Source organism: Hyperoodon ampullatus (genome assembly GCF_949752795.1).
Source record: "Hyperoodon ampullatus genome assembly, chromosome: 13".
In the NCBI taxonomy this organism is placed as follows: domain Eukaryota; kingdom Metazoa; phylum Chordata; class Mammalia; order Artiodactyla; family Ziphiidae; genus Hyperoodon; species Hyperoodon ampullatus.
Window position 1 is genome coordinate 72,485,496 of NC_136926.1, and position 18,082 is coordinate 72,503,577.

The 18,082-nt window shown below is 35.3% G+C and overlaps 1 protein-coding gene across 2 annotated transcripts in view; it reads left to right on the plus strand.

Annotated features, from left to right (window-relative positions):
• WDR7 (WD repeat domain 7) overlaps window positions 1–18,082 on the plus strand; it is a gene marked incomplete at both ends in the record, with an annotated part of 335,367 nt that overhangs the window by 97,589 nt on the left and 219,696 nt on the right. For both annotated transcript variants that reach the window (XM_079717825.1, XM_079717826.1), the window contains one exon: window positions 32–155. In XM_079717825.1, coding sequence (XP_079573951.1) covers window positions 32–155 — 124 coding nt within the window. The remainder of the gene's footprint in view (window positions 1–31; window positions 156–18,082) is intronic.

Below are 18,082 nucleotides of genomic sequence, written 5' to 3' on the forward strand. Positions count from 1 at the left end.
CCGCTTTTTGCATTTGGTTCTGTGGTCTTAGGTCAGAGAAGCCGCACAGGCCCTGCTTCTAGCAGAACTGAGAAGAATTGAGCAGGCGGGACGGAAGGAGGCCATTGATACCTGGGCTCCTTACTTACCTCAGTACATGGACCACGTCATATCACGTGAGAGCTCTCATGCTTTTCTACAAAGCTTTTCCTGCATGTGTAGGAAAGTACCAAAACTTGCACTTACGCTTGCTACTGCCTATTACCAAAAGTGAATCATTGACCTTAAGGTGAAAACAGGGGATCCTCAAATTCTGCTCATTCATTTTCTGAGTCCTTATGGTTTGGAGTTTGGTTTTGTAAAAAGTTATGTAAAATAAATATCTAAACATTCACAAATTCACCGACCCCTTATAAAGTTAACCCTGAATCGAAAATTCTACCCTGTTAACACTAGCATCTGTCTCTGCCTATTTCATTATTATGATTGTGGGTACCAACTTTTTAGATATTGATCTGATATGTAAGTACAAATACAAGGCAGATCATTCCAAGTGGAAGTTGGAATTGTGAATCCTTAAGAATCAGCTGGTAGATTTAGACTGGTGTACTATTGAAAAAGAGAAAAATAGCAAGGATTTTGACTGAAGAATCTTTCAAAAGAGTATAATTTCAATGGACTTGGAAAGATCATGGGAAAAATTGTTGAAATTTTGGAATAGCTTTTGTAAAGTAAAACCTTTGCAATTATGATGCTAGGTCTAAAGTGCATTGAAGAAAAGTTACAGTGCGCTGTGATAATTTTTTTCTTTTTAGGAAAAGTATGCTTCATTCCCAACTCATCATTTAATTCGTTCTTTATTCTCCTAAAGAAGAATTCAGAATTAAAAGTTTAGCCTGTTATATTGTGTATAAGATAAACCAGTTTCACTTTTTTAAAAGGATAAAGTCTCAATGAATCTTTAAAAAAACTTTTTTACTATGGAAATTTGTCCTGGGTATAAGTGCATTCATTTTAAGTGACCTTTTGTCAATACCAGTTATTCTCATTTATGAGATACTCATTATACATGTCAAGACAAACAATACATGATTGTATAAGATAGAAAATGAAAATAAGATTCAAAAAAGGTTATAATTGTTATAACTGGTATAAGTCTACCAGGTGTTTGCCAGTGGTGACTATAGTGGTTGTTTAATTAAGTATGTGACCTTGGACACTTAACCTTTTTTCAGCCTCAATTTTGTCACAGATGAAATGAAGATGATATAATAGGACTCTATAGGATTATTTTGAGTATGTAGTGAGTGAATCTTTGTTAAGCACATGGAACAGTACCTAAGCAGTCGTAAGCTCTATATATTTGTTAAATAAACACATTTATAATCTATAAAAGTGCAAATATATATGTCACATATAACCAAAACATCACACATTAACAACTCTAGTTACAAATTCTTTAACCTAAATAGGTAACAGACTGTTTACTGAGAGAGTATTGGTTTTTATTTGCTTACTGGGAACTTTTCTATTTTAATAAAAGGAAATTAAGTTAAAAATCCCAGGGCCTTTACACATATGGACTTTATGTAAGGTATTCGGCTTAAAGTTCTTATTTAAGTATGTATAGGTTTAAAATTTTGTAGAATATAAAAAAAATTGGGAAGAAAAAGCTCTCCTTTTGAGTATTTGAATAGTCTGGCATGGTGCTCTTTGTTCAGTAACTTGTGGCTATTAACTTCACAGTATTCGGGAAAATAGAATTAGCTCATCAGCTCATCATAAACCTTATTGAATATAAATGCTCAAATTTAAGGACAAACTATGACTATAGTACTGTAAAGTAGACTGAAGGTGAAACTAAATAGCAAATTGCTAGAGATTCTTTTAAGAGGAGAACACTATGGAAATTAGGAAATATGGAGAAACATTTTCAAGACAGCTTTATTTAGAATGGACTAGTGTAGAGTGGGAGATTGATTCAAGAAGAATAAGTAGATGGGAGGCTGTTACAGAAGGGGGGTATGGGACCAGACCAAAATGTAGATAGGGGAAGAATAAAAGACAATTCTAAGCCTTAATTACAGATTACATATAAAGGTCTAAGGAAAACATGAGAGGTTAGTACAGTGTTGTATTTTTGACAGTTTGGGAAGAGAGGTGCCATTAGCAATGGTGGTGGATGCCATTTTATTTTATTTTTCCTGGAAAGAAGAGAATGGTTTTTCCATCACTGTTTAAATAAGCACAAACTAGATTGTTCTTATGTCAAATTTAAACCTTTCCATTTACGTAAATTAAAGTTCTTGGTATTTAGCAACAGTATCTAGGAGTACTTTATAAATTAACGGAATGCTGGCTAACTTAAAACTTTAATCTTACCACTTACTCTAAAATTGTATGTTTAGTGAAAGAATAAACAAATATGCATTCTGCATGTAACTAAAACACCTCATACTAACAACTCCTGCTATAATATGTTAGTTTATTCTGGAACTTTTACATTGACTGAATGTAAAATTAGTCTTAGTTTGCTTTACTGAGAGCTTTCTATTTTAATAAAAGGATGTCAAGCTAAAGGAATAGGGATTCTGAATGTGTGAAAGGAGAAGAAGGCATACAAAAAATGAGGAATGACCACATAGGGCTGTTGGACAGATTTGCTGTCCAAAGGGATCAAAAGGTTATGGAGCCAGCTGGTGGACAGCCCACGCCTGCCATCAGCGTGCTTGTAGTGAAATTGCTCTACCACGGCCATTTATGTTTGAGGAAGTGATTGCTGTGGCAAGTGGCAGCGTAAAGCGTTCTTTAGAGACTGAATGCCTCTTTCTAGCATAGAAATCCTTTTAATCACTGAAGTAGGTAAAATATTAAGCAATACATCTGGTAAATACACCATACATCAGATATTTTCTTATAATTTAATCATCCGAGCATTAAAAAATATGCATTAATTGCCTAAGCAATATGGGCAGCTCCTAAGTTATGAGCGAGCTTGGTCTAAGAGTCCCTCTGTTAGATATTTGTCTGAAACTCAGAAACTGCTTTTACCTGAAGAGCGGAAGGTCATCCTGGGCTGATGGACTGTGATAGCCCTTCCTCTTAGAGACCTGGAGTCTGGGGGTAGTAACTAAAGTGGGTAGGAACTTGCTCTGACTTCACACTCAGTAGGTGATTGAGCCGGGACTAAGATGACAATTCAGTTCAACTGGGCGTTACTGACTGGGATCTTCTGGAATTTTATTTAGGTATATGATGCAGTAACAGCCTTTTGTACATTTGTCTGAGAGCCTAAGGAAAGCAGTGGGTCAGAATCCAGTTGCTTTTCTTAGGACTGTTGAGAGCATTGGAGGAGAAGCTTTTTGTAAAGCATACAGCACAGTACATAATACATGTAGTGAATGCGGGTTGGCAGTCCACTTCTCTTTCCTGTATTGGTTTCTATAGTTTTGTTCTCCTTATTGTCACCACCTCAGAATTCACTCTAATTTATTTTGCCCAGGGATCCTCGCAGTAAACCAACAATCACTGGGGAGGAAAAAGGAACAATACTCTGCCTTAACTGAAAATCCAGTTCACAAATTTTTATAAAAGCCAAGTTCTAATTGAGTGATATGAGAATTTTGCTTCTGATAATGAAGCTCTGTCCTTGAACCTGTTAGGGAACATTTTATTCCTCACAAATGCAGACAGGATGTACACTATTTTCTCTTCAATTTATTTACTTTGGTTGCACCAGGTCTTAGTTGCAGCAGGCGGGCTCCTTAGTTGTGGCTCACTGGCTCCTTTAGTTGCGGCACGTGTGCTCCGTAATTGCGGCTCGCGGACGCCTTAGTTATGGCACGTGAACTCTTAGTTGTGGCATGTGTGTGGGATCTAGTTCCCTGACCAGGGATCGAACCCACGTCCCCTGCATTGGAAGGCAGATTCTTAACCACTGTGCCACCAGGGAAGTCCCAGGATGTAAACTTTTGATGCCTAATTTCTGATTGAAAATTTGGGGATGAGTGCACTGTGATTCTTATGCTGGTTACAGGACCGGAATTATAAATACTGCATACATTCTTGTGATAGTGACTTAAATAAATATTGTAAATATTTTCTGAGTTATCACTCTTCAGCATGTATTCGTAACCACTTTTATGTTCCAGAACACTTTAAAAAAATTTTACTGATTGTTCTTACTAAGGACGGATTACTGTTAATTTGTGAAACTGTTGTATTATGCTGCAGGTGAAGGTAAAATGTTACGAGTTGTCTCAGATTTATTTTGAAGGGAAGATATTTTGCAGAACCCAATTTTACAGTTTTCTTATTTGTGACATTCTACATGTAGCATTTTGATAATTGACTTTTTTTTTTTAACGAGGTCAAGCACCTGCTAGTTTATGAAATACACCCACACTTGCCCTTCATTCTGGGCAGTGACTCCTTGGAGGTAAATGCTGATGCTTCCTGATTTCCTTTGGCCTGTGTTTCAGGATGACCTTACAGGGCATAAGGTCACAAGCGTAATTATTTCTTGTACGTTGTGTTCTGCTTGCTCACAGTGGCTCATCTCCTTTAATTTCAGAAACATTAAACACATAAAAGTTACTACCATTATATAAATCAAAATCTTTTCCAAAGAGGGTGCTATTGTAATTTTATGCAGTTATGGCTGGTGTAGTATTAATTTGTAAATTTATCATCTCAGATATTGATAAAAGGATGTGTAACACATCGTGTTTAATATGTATTGATGTCATCAGAAAGAACAATCCTTTGTTCTTATCGAGTCCCTGCCTTTTTAGCTTCCTTTTGTGTTAAGGTTACCAGGGTTAGGCTAGTCTTTTTATCCCCCTTGGAAACAGAATAGGATTTCTTTGTTCAGTGAAAGACACTCCTAGTAAATGTTTTGGGTTTGACTTTCAACAAGCTCCACTGTAGTACCTATTTTAACCTGGAATTGAAGTCACTTTTCTGATGGTTATAAAGTAGTGGTCATTCTGAGCACAAATGTGGATGGACCAACACATACAAGAAGGTAAGATGGAACTATATATTACAGAGGTAGTGGAAAACTATTTTGTAGCTAGAAAAATAATTTAAATATTAGTGCATTCTTTGGTAGGCAGGTATTTTCAGGGTTTGCTGGTGGGGAAAGGATGCGGAAAAAGATAGTGAGGGGGTTCGATTTAAGTGAATCTCTCCACGCCTCCCCTCCCCCCGAAAGGCCTTAAACTACGCAGCAATCCTTCCTTCTTTTTTCTGTATGCCTCAGTTGTTTGGAATTCTCTAACAGTCTTGTTAGGAATGACTTTCTAGATAACTGAGGGTTTAAAGATCACTAGGTGCAGATTCTAAAAAAAAAAATAACCCTTTGTGTTGAAATATTTCAAAATGTCTCTGGCTTATTGAACATCTTCTCAGTAGCCAGAATTGTTGTTTTGGCCCAGGCTGTAAAATTACCACCATTTGATTATTAAAGAGAGTAGACTTACCTGAACATAAAAGTACCCAGATTGCTATGCCTCTTGCATTTCATATTCTATTTTTAAAAATAATTTTTCTTTATCCTCTTTTGATTGTCTAGTAATTGATACCAATTTTTATTGCTGTCAGGCTGTTTTGTCTCACCCTGAGTAGCTCCTGTCCTGATTTCTAATTTACCGTGTCCAGTGTTCTGAGGCGTGCAGAAAAGCCAAGTTAACAAACTTATTTCAGTTAAATTTAAAATAAGAGTAAATTGGCTGAGAATAAGGTCTCTCTGATGAAAAGAAACTCCCAAGCTTTAGTGTAAGCACTTTGTGGAGCCCCTGTTGGCACCTCAGCTTCTGCTTACTTGACTGCTTTCTCAGGTCTTCTCTGGCATTCTGCGTGTATGTATCTTTTGGAGAAAAATATTCTAATAAAATTGGGGAAAGAAAGGTGGAAATCATTTGGTTGTTCACGAAGAACTGATATTTCTAAAAAGACCCCTTTTATAACTAATGCCTGTTTTGTGAATCAGCTGAAATTAAAGCATGAGATTTCCTTAGAAATCTATAACAGTTGTCTTATGGCGTTCACAAAACCAGTTGGAAATGATTGTGCATTGTGATTAGAAAGGGAAAGTATTAAATTATGCCTAAGTGATGTACATGGAAAGTATTTCATGTTCTGTGGGAATTCCTGTATCGTGAGGCAGAAAGGGTTTGTCTTAAGACAAACTGTATTATGCACAGCGCACTGTAGTTGTAACGTATCTGTTTGCAGTAGTTTCATTGAGACCTAAGGGATTTGTTCCTCTTTCTTCTTCTGGAGTGCCAGAGCTGTTGAGCTTACTTTTAAGTACTTTAGACTGATCATGTGTTTAACAGCTTAAACTGTTCTACTTATCTATATTTGGCTACTAACCTAAGAGAATAAGTGAAATTTCTTCTTAATCGGTCACAGCTATCTAAAGGAAAATCCTTTTGTTTCATGTGACTGGAGTTCTTTGAGGTAATATTTAATATTTTTGTATTTTTCCTATTTTCCTTTGAACAAGTTTTGGAACTTAGAGTAGTAAAGTGGTAAATTAAAAATGAAAGTATTGTTGGTTATTTAGACCTTACTGCTAAGTAATAAACAGAAAACTCTGTCACCCAGTGAGGCTGTGGGTTAGGAACTCCGCAGGATTAAGCGTGAAGTCCTCTATATTAACAGGCTATAATGATATAGCCAGCAGTCTGGTTTCAGGTTATCAGTAGGAGCCTGGTGCCAGTTTTCCACCTTGTGGAACAAAGCAAGGAGCGGAGCGTGAGGAAATTCAATAACTCGTTCCTTGGTGAACAGTGAGGAGTTGAGATTCCATCGAGTGTGAGGCTCCTTGCCTGCTTCCTTCCTCCCCATTCCATTCACGGAACGCTGGTTATCAACTGGCTCCTGTGGAAAAGCTTCTGGAGTGTCAAGGATTCGAAATATTTTCAGTTATTTTCTCATGTCCCCGCCTTCTCCTCTTTGACGGGCCTCCCACTCTCCCTCCCTTCAATGCAGAAATTAACTCTGCTAGAGCTGTAGTCCATGGCAAGGCCCCTAGGAGGCATGGCTGGCTTTCTCTGAGGTGTTTGTACACTTACTACCTACTTTAAGAAGTTGAAGGTACTTAAGCCTATGCAGACGACTTATAAAAGAAAAACTCATTCAACTGGTGACACATTGTTTTACAAAAATGGTGTTCAAATTGAAATGCCTGGTATACCTTTAGCGGAGGTTCTAGTGGCCTTTGCTATAATAAATGACTTAATATTAGTTGCTATGAAGAGTATGATATTGATTTGTGCCATTAGTCTCTTGCTGATTTGCTGAAGAACAAAAATGTGTAATGCTAATGGAAATAAAGTACTCTACAAAACACTGCACACGAATACTGGCACATGTCTTTGTAATAGAACAAGTGTCTAGTAAGCTTTTGAGTATAAATTTTCTTTATTCTCGTACATATTATTTCAGTACAGATACTTAGAGTCCTGTTGAACTTGCTTTTACAGAGCAAAAAGCTGAATTGATGGTCTTGTGATGTATTAAATCTTCAGATACTGAATATGCACGAACAAATCCAACTTTGATGGGATGTGAAACGTTTATAGTTTTGCACCACATTTCTAATTTTATTATCGCCTTATATTGACTGGATATTATGTATAATTGCATTGTTTTAATATTTTAGTTCAAAGCCTTGCTATGATCGGCATGTGACCGAATAGATCTTACCGTTTGGAAGGAAAACAGTAATTTAAAGTTATTCTAAGAAAAAATTACGTGAACCTATTTTGCCTGTAATATTTATATTGTAATAGCAAATGGTAGATTTTTGTTCTAGTGTTGTTTATAAATTCTGGGATTAAAATTATCAAATTATGCTAAAATATTTTTGCCTAATTCATTCTCCTTCCTGTTCCCTGCTTTTGGGGGGAAGAATGATATTTTATATTTTATTTCTCCTTAGTAATACTGTCCCAAAGATTTATTACATCTACTATCTATTTTTATTAAGCAAGTTTTGATACAAACAAGTATTTTAAATGTGTTTTAATATTGTGCATGTGCATGACATTTGCAGACTTGGTTAGTATTTTAGCACCTCTAGTACACAAACATAAAGAAAAAAAATTGTTTTATTGGTTTGAGCACCCGAATTGACCCCAGCAAGATTGAGATTGATCTGGTTTCTTTAAGCCTGTTAAATGCCAATCCAGTCATCTGTAACAGTACTTAGTATTTTTGTAATTTTTCTGTACATATTTTCTGTTTGTTCTATAAAACTTACCCATCACTTGAAAAGATTCTCCGTGCTTGATTTAGAGATGAAAACAACCACAACCACCTATTTGATTTTTTTTTTTGCGGTATGCGGGCTTCTCACTGCTGTGGCCTCCTCTCCCGTTGCGGAGCACAGGCTCCGGATGCGCAGGCTCAGCTGCCATGGCGCACGGACCCAGCCGCTCCGCGGCATGTGGGATCTTCCCAGATCGGAGAACGAACCCGTGTCCCCTGCATCGGCAGGCAGACTCTCAACCACTGCGCCACCAGGGAAGCCCTTGATTGCTTTTTGTTTTTAAAAATTGTCTTTACTGTTAATGTCAGTGTTCTAATCACAGTTCTTTTTTGTAATCCTTATGAAAGGACTTTATATTTTACTAGGAAAAGATGATGAGACAGACTTACATTTGAAATGTGGACTGGACTAAAGAACACTTAGCTTTGGGGAATGGAAATAGAAGAGGAAGGATGGGTCTTAATATTTGAATTATTCCCACTGATTTTTAAGAAATATAATTAACCTACATCCCTCTGGTAATTAAACATTATTAAATAAGTTCTGGCATACCTTGTGGATACAAAGACATAAATTTAGCTTATTTCTGAGAATTTTTCTGTCTCAGGCATGAAGTAAAGAAGGCTTTTTCTTTACTTTCTGCTAAGGGGTGGCTAGCAGGTCTTACTCAGGTTTTGTTTTGTTTTGATTTTTGCTTGCTTGTTTTCTTTCTCCTAAAGCAAGGTGAGTCTTCAAAATAAATAATATCAGAGTCAGAGCAACTAAATTAGGAGTGAATCTCTGAACCTGGGTGATGTGTAGAGGATTGGGCATTTATAGTCTTAATCTGAAGTGTCATGGTGCTTTTCATAAAATACTTACATAAGGTTGAAAGTGACCACATAATCTTGGGTATAATCTATTCTATGGTATGATCAGGATCCTGAGACCATCCCAAGCTCTCCCATATAGAAGTTGGATGGGCACTTGGGACCGGAGCCCCTTCCCATTCCATTTCATCACTTCTGTGTCCACTTCTATGGAGAAGATATTCAAGCATAGTGATTCTCAACAGGTGTAGAGTGAGAGGCAGGAGAGATGAGTTTCAAAAGGTGATTCTCTTCAACATTACTCCCTCCTCAACCAAGAATCTGTAATCATTCACTTTGTAGTTGACATTAATTAGGTAGAAAATACTGTCTTTTCGAAGGATTTTTCTAATGATGAATAAGCAACAAATTTACCGAAGCCGATTATTAGTTGGGAAGTCCAATGGAAAGAGGGGTGTTGGAAGGTCTGGCAGCTCTTTCTGCTTCACCACGCATTAGCTGTGACCCCAGAGAGATCCCTAAGCCTCTACACTTCCTTATGTATTTCACAGTTTCCATTTATGTGAAAGGAGAAGAATGAACAAATCTGTGTTTTTTAAACCTTTTTGATAGTAAACTTCTATGTGAAATCTTAATCAGAGTTCCAAACTATAAAACATTAAAAAAAATTAAATAATTTCTTTAGGCAGTTTAAATCTCTGTGTGTGTGTTTGAAAAATAATTTCTCGTGCATTGAAACCCTCATGCTCTTCATTTGTATTCTGACATTCGTCATCGAAAACTAGTTAACTGTCTGTTTTCCAAAAGCCTCTTGCTCTAGCCAGTGGTTCCCCTCCTCCATGCCCCACCGCACCCCCCGCCACCACCACCAACACACACAATGGTACAGGGCAGAGTTACAAACTTTACCTTGATAAACAGAATTCCTAAGCTTTGTTACCATGCAGAACGACTTTTAGTTTCTGTATAACCCTTACCATTCTGTATGGCTACCTGTGAAATATGTTCTACTTCTCCAGCAGATGACTGTGTTCTTAATAGAGCTTCAGAGTAGCTTGTACCTAGTAGAGTGCTAGCAGAGTGTGGGCTTTAAACGTATTGTCTGAAATGCTCCCCGTTTTGTGTGCTCCTCATTTCTTTAATTGGTTGTGTGGTGTTCCATTTTGTGGGTGGACCATGTTTTATTCAGCAAGTTTCCTATTGATGGGCATTTGGGTTTTTTCCAGATTTTTGATATTATGGACAGGGCTGCAGTAAATAGACTTGTGCATATGTCTTTTCATTTTTTGATAGTGTATCTTCGCTACATTCCAAGAGGTGAGATTGCTGAGTCCAAGGATGAATGTGTGTCTAATCTTTTATTAGATATTGCCAAGTTCTTTGCCATAGAGGCTGTACCATTTTGCATTCTCAATGATGATGTATTTGAAGGCCTGTTTCTTTACATCATTTCCAAAAGAGTATACTGTCATGCTTTTGGAATGTTGTGACTCTGATAGATGAGAAGTGAAATGTCAGTGTTGTCTTATTTTGTATTTTTATTGTTAAGAATGAGTTTATCATCTTTTCATATATGTGTCTTGTATTTCTTTTAAAGTAACAGTTCATGTCTCTGGCTCATTTTTATATGGGGTTGTTTGATTAAATGTTTTTGATATATGGTTCAAGTATTTCCTGGTTTGTTATTTTTCTTTTTACTTTGCTTATAATGTTTTTTTTTTTCTCATCACCCAATTTATTGACCCTTTCTCGCACTGTTTCAGGATTTTGTGTCAAAATTATGGGAGTTTTCCTTGCTATTGGAATTCCCCATATCATTTCCAGTTTTTTCCTTACATGTCATTTGGAATTGGTCCTGCTTAAGTGTGTAAAAAGTGGATATTATCTTTTTCCATATGGCTATCTGTTTGTCTCCAAAGCACTTACTATACCAAGTTTCTATATGTAGTTTTGTCTGTTTTCTAGTTTGTTCCATTGGCCTGTAGATAATTCATATTTTAATATTTAGTAATTCTGGCTCAAGCCCTTCTTTTTGAGGCTTCTACTGGCTGTTCTTGCTTGTTTGTTTTTCCAAATGAACTTTGTAATCAACCTATTTAGCTCTAGGAGGGGAAAAAACTGATGGCATTTTCATTGGGATTCCATCTAATTTATAAACAAACTTAGGGAGAACTGATTTCTTTATAATGTTGGATTTCTATCCAAGAATATAGCATGTCCTTTAATTTATTCAAGTCTACTTTTTTGTCATTTGGGAGATTTAAAATTTTCCTTATTTAGTTTGGGACATGTATTAAGTTGTTGCTTAGGTAGTTGATTTTATTGTACTTCCATTATAACATTTAACTGGTTTTTGTCTGTATACGTGAATACTGTGGATTTTGTTAGTTACATAATCTGATACTGTTGTAAAAATTTCTTACTGATTCCATAAGTGTTTCCATTGATTCTTTGAGGTTTTTCAGATATACGTAATTATATCATTTAGAAATAGAGACAGTCTTCCCTCTTCTTTTTCAACTGCTATGCCTCTGACTGCTTTCTTCTATACAGTTGTATTAGCTAATACCTCCAACACAATGTTAAATAGGGACTATGACTATAAAAAAGATTTTATTATATAGTAATAATGAGTTTCTGTATTTTGAAGGTAGAATTTTTTAGTTTGCAGTTGAAGCTATACCATTTGGCTAACTCATATTCTCCCAGTTGGTGGGATTTGTAGGACACCTATACACATAGTACCACTGGGAGTGGTGCCTCCTCCTCAGATTACTGAGGGACTTCACCGGGAGAGTATCTGTCTTTTTCAACTCCACTCGAAGATTTCTTTATTACCCCACCATCTCACTCTCCCTTCTCCCTACTACTCAGGTGGTCTCATGACTTTGGGGAAGTAAATCTAGTTATTTTTTATCTAAAAATGGAGTACCTTTGAATCACAGATATGTATGTATCTACTGATTATGTATGTTTGTTCAAGACTATTGATTTTAAAGTCAACCTTTTTAGAAAACTCAAGAAAAAGTCAGCTAATATAAAAAATTTCTACATTGATAATATGGTAGGGTTTCACTTGAAATATGCTAATGTTTCTAAAATTTAAATTTCCACCAAAAATACTTAATAGTGTTTTACTACTAAAAATGAGGTACGATGATCTAATATGTCATCTGTCATCAAGTTTGCAGGAGGATAGCTTTGTCTCAGTAATTATGTTGAATAATACAAAAGAAGAAAAAAATCAAATGCCTACTAAATCCGTGCAATGTGGTAGGTGCTTTTACATATTCTTCAATTTCATTAGATTAAAATGTACTGATGAGTGATCTAAAAGGTATGCATGAAATGGAAGGAAATTAAAAGGGAAGGTAAGAAAATCAAGACCATCTCCACATTTTCTACTGTAGTTCTTAAAGTAGTTTTTTTGGTTTGTTTGTTTCTTTTTGGTTTTGTTCTTGTTTTTTAGTTAGAGGAAGAGGAAAGAAATCAAACTGCAGTTGTACCTTTAAGGATTGAAGACCCTCCCCTTTGTTTGAACCTTAGTAGTGGAATCTTATATGCAGGAGAAAAAGTCACCCTCTAGTAGTTTATTGGAGATAAATAGAAAATTTAGGGGTTTAGTCTCTGATTGGTAATTAATTAGTTCCACACAGTTTTTAAAATATAATTGACATACAACAGGTATAAATAGGATACATAGGAAGAGGGGAAGAAGGAATTAATTCTGACTGAAGACTAAATTCATTAAAACATTCCAATTTCAAATTTGTTTACCAGGTTGGTGATCATTCTCCAGGTACTGTATCTCTTCATTAGAGTAATAGATTTTTCCCATTCTCAAAGAAATAACCCCGTCTCTTGGTTTCATCAGAATAAACTTTTATCAGTCTGTCTCAAAATATAGCCAGCAAAAATGTAAAGCAACGTTAAGTCATTTGACCAAATTGTATTGTACACGTACTCAAGAGTATGACATTGTTCTAGATGCTGGATATTAAAAAAAAATGATATCCCATTTAATTTGGTGGTCTCCATCTCCACTTGGATGTTTATAGCTACTTTAAACCTATCATCTTCATCTATAAATTTTCTTTTTTCTATTTTTTTCTATCACTCTTTGTCATTGCCACCCATTTTATTACATACATATGTATCTCCTAGCTAAATATGCACTAATTTTGGGAGTGCTCCTATAATCTATTATGTGATGATTAATGGTTTATTAATGGATTAAAGACTAAAATATTTCTTTGGTTAAAAGCATTTTATTTTAAAAAGATGTCATGATTTTATTTTATTTTTATAATAGAAAATTTAATCATAATAACTAGATAATCACTATATGGAGAAAGCGTCTCAATCAACCTTGGTAGGAACAGCACATTTCTATTAGTAATAGTGATTATATGGCGGGGGCAGGGCAAGTTGATGTTGATAGGATCTCTTTGGATGAAATATATCTCACTTCACCTGAGTTGGAGGTTTTGACTAGGAACTCTGAGACTCATTAGACTAGAGCAGTGCTTCCTAACCCAGAACAGTTTTGCACACTCCCACCCCTACATTTGGCAACACTTGAGACATTTTTGTTTGTCTCAACAGGGGGGACGGTATGATACTGGCATGGAGTGGCTTATCCAGTGCAAAGTATCAGTAGTGATGAAGTTAAGAAACCCTGGGCTATAGTAATTAAGAATGGTCAATTTGTTTCCTTCTCTCCAGTTACATTTATAAGATTATATGCATATGCTTACATGATTGGGGTTGATACAGCAGTTGAGTAGATAATATTTTTCAATGGTGTTTATATAAAATTAAATTACCTAGTATATTTTCTTTTGCATTTAGAATTTTCTGTTTCTTTTAAAAAAAACCGGTTTTCTTTCTTTCTATTTGTTTTTTTTTTTCTGCTCCGTGACTTGCGGCATCTTAGTTTCCCGACCAGGGATTGAACCCAGGCCTTTGGCAGTGAAAGCTCAGAACAGAGTCCTAACCATTGGACCTCCAGGGAATTCCCAGGAAAAACAGTTTTCTTAATATATACATTATATAATGTCTATGATAGACTTTTAGACTCTTAATAAGAGTATATAAAATAGATATCATACATAGGGCATATGCTAAAACTTCCTTTATGAATACTCTGCATATTTAAATAATAAAAGATTAAAAAACAACTTGAAGTAAATGTCCTCCTCAATCTATATATCACAGCATATTTTTTATCTTTTCTCCCTCTTTCGTTCCCTTCCTCATTCAGTAGCTATTTATTCAGTGCTAAACATAGCTGTGGGCCCTGGGGAATATAATGACGCACGAGGTAGTCATGGTCCCTGTCTTCATGGAGCTTATTGTCTCTTTTAGGAAGTCAGGTAACCAAATGAGCAATAAAACAGGGTGGTAAGAGCTATTATAGAGACAGTTTACAACTATGGGAATGCCCAGTGTAGCCAAGGGCAATGACGTGTCAACAGCTGGAAGATAATCACAGTATGTGGAAATGACAGGGGCTAATGTCAAAGAATGTATTCAGAAGGCAGTATTAAAACTTTTTAAAAGGTTGGAGCAGTTTGAACTCTATGAAGTCATTTTAATTTTATATAAATTGAGAATTTCTTTTTATGCAGCGTAAGTAAATAAGAAGGATAAAGGGAACAGAACGACAATATCTTAATTAAATTTAATTGAGGTCACATATTTGTGTTCTTTTTGTCAAATATTTTGGTTCTACTTCTTTATTCCTCAGAACTGTGATTTTTTTAATACTCATTACAAATACTCAAAAACTTATTACAGTATTGCTGGCACTATTTTGGGTGCTGTGGAAGTCATAAAAGAGCTGAAAACATGCAGGTATTTATAATATAGTTGTACATATGTTTCATATAACATTTCATGAAGCATTAATATATAAAGCACTTCTTAGATAAGTGCTTGGTACATACCAAACAGTTTATATTTTTATATATTGGCCTCTATTTTATTTTCATCACAGTTATTATTGTAAGTAAGGAGCATTTGAAAAGAATGTGTGAACCTGCCTGGTAACCTGTGGATATATACCTGTTTATGCTGAAAGAATTAAACATATTTTAACGATGTGCTGTGGAACCCTCCAGGCGAAATTAGTGTTGAGGGCGGAGTGGCTGCAGAATTAGATTTCCTGGATTCTCGTGACACCAGGTGGATTGGAATCATTCATTCAGCCTCTTGAAAGCACAGTTTGGTATTGTCGGCATTCTCTGCAAGAGTGGGTGATCTACTTTGTTGATCTTCTCAAGTTTCTTTAATGATAGTTGTTTTTTTTTTTTAGTGATTCTGTAATTCCTTTCCTGGTTCTTTCCCACCCCCAGCAACCCCCGCCTGCTGCCAGACTAGGGGGAAAAAATGTGATTTCTAATCTCAGAGTGGCTGCTTAATTTTAAAACATATTTAAAATTTTGTTTTTGGTGGGATTAATTAAATAACGAAAGTTTATATTCTCCACACATTGTAGTTTCTTTGCCATCTTAGTACTCATCTGACGCATTTTTCATTCTTTTTATAACTTTGTTTGCAAGTTAATTCTTTAAAAGCTCTGCCAGAGGCAGTGATTGGTGCTCTTAGTTAATTCAACTTTCCATCCTCCTCTAAATCATTGGCTAGATATGAATAGTCTTTAAAATGAATTGTGAGATTTAATCAGTGTAATGTAGTAGAATAATGATGTGCATCTATAGAGGCGTTATGCTCATTACAGTGCATGGATGTTTATATCTTCAGCAGTTTGATGCCATTTTATCATGTTTCCAGGCTGAAGTAAACATATTTCATGCATCTGCTTACTTAGTTTTCTTTGAGGTCTAGCATTTTACTTCTTTCTTTATATTCCATGAATGAATATATAATTACAGTTTGAGACATGATTTGTGTCATTATGATAATGAAATAACACAGTCTTCATAAAAATAAATATATGTAGTAAGTACTGCATTTTGATGTCCTTCAGGCTAAGGTCCAGGACCTTATTTTTTGTTCCCAAATGATCGAGCACCAAGCTCTTAGCAGGCACTTAACTGAGGAATAGACCTTTATTTATTTATTTTTTTAATTTATTTAAAAATATTTTTACTTTTTAAAAATTTATTTATTTTTTATTTTTGGCTGCGTTGGGTCTTAGTTGCAGCATGCAGGAATTGTGGAATTGCTCGGTCATTTGGTAAATGTGGGTGTAATTATAAAAAAAAACCTGCCAAACTGTTTTCCACAATAGCTGCAAAATTTTACATTCCTGCTAGCAGTGAATGGTATTTCCTGTTGGTCTGTATCCTTGCCAGCATGATATAGTCAGGCTTTTTTTTTTTTTAATTAAAAAAATTTTTTGAAAATTTTGGTCATTCTAAGACATGCGTAGTGATGTCTCATTGTGATTTTAATTTGCATTTCCCTAATGACTAGTGATGTTGAGCTTGTTTTCACATGATTATTTGCAATCCATATATCCTCTTTGGTGAAATGTCTGTTTAGGTCTTTTGTCCAAGTTTCTTTTTCTTTTAGGTTGCTTGTTTTCTTATCATTGGGTCTTTAGAGTTCTTCAGATATACAGGTCCTTTAATAGATATGTAATCTTTTCAAATATTTTTCTTCAGTCTTTGGCTTGTCTTCATTTTCTTAACAATATCATTTACAGAACAAAAGTTTTAAATTTTGATAAAGTCCAATTTATCAGTTATATCCTTCATGACTCATGCTTTTAGTCATCTAAAAACTCATTGGCAAGCCCAAAGTCATGCAGATGTTTACTTCCAGAAGTGTTACAGCTTTCCATTTATATTATGACTTGGTTTTTCCATTTGTTTGTTTATAAGTAGCATTCTTGCTTGTTTCATCCTTTTTAACATATACCATATCTTCTACCATATCTTAACTTACTATCCATACTTAACACAGCTTAACGAGTTTTGCCTCTAGTCTCACAAGCCCTTGTTTATTTACTATCTATACTTATCACTTCTTAATGGGTTTCATCCATGCAAATGTTTTTCTTGTTATCTGTAGAAGAACTTCATATTCTCAAATAATGAAGTCAGAGCATATCACAATATTTATCTAAGTTAATACTGTGAGAAATTATTGGCATATCACAAATGCCTTTTGTGTGATCTTACTTCAGAATATTGCTACCAATTAAATGTGTCATCTACTAGGATAGTATTAAAACGAGTCCTGTGTCTTTATTTTCAAATCAATTATTCATAGTGTGTTAAGAGATTAAGAGGTCAAAAGCTTTCCTACTTATGTGTGGGTGTGTGCGCACGCATGTGTGTAGGATTGGCAATAACAGAAGTAATCATAAGATAAATTTGTTCTTTGAAATGTAAATATTCTGTTTTTGACTGCAAGTGGCTTATATATAAACAGATGTCCTAAGATGTCTGCCAATGTAGTTCTAAAAGGAGTGAAGCAGCGCTTAATAAAAGTTTAAAAAAAGACAACTAAATGAGTTCATGAAATAGAAAAAAAGGTCGAATGTTGAATACTGAAGGTAGTGAGTACTTCTAGAGAAAAACATAATTTAATAAAATAAGCCAAAATTAGTAATAATAAAAGCAATGGTAATAGTATTAATGATATTAATAAAGCTGTTTATTGAGCACTTATTATATCCCAGGTACTGCACTAAGCTATACTACTTGAATCCATTATTGAATTTAATAGCTAATGTACAACTGTCTCATGTCTTGTTTTCATTGAGTTGCATACGAGGATACAAGGCAGCTTGGCTGAGTTGCCAGAAGTTATTGCTTTTCACTGGTTGCCTTTTTGGGACTGTCTGCAAGTATAGATCAAACTCTCTGCCTTCATAATTGTCTTCAAACAGCTACTTCTGGCTCTATACAAACTAAATTTCTGGACTGTGCTGATGATGAGAAAGAGAAGTTATATGGTTACCCTTACTTGTCCTAAAATCTCAAGTCTTAAAGTTTTTGTTTACTGTCATTGCACGGCCACCAACCCTGGCAGTCTTGTG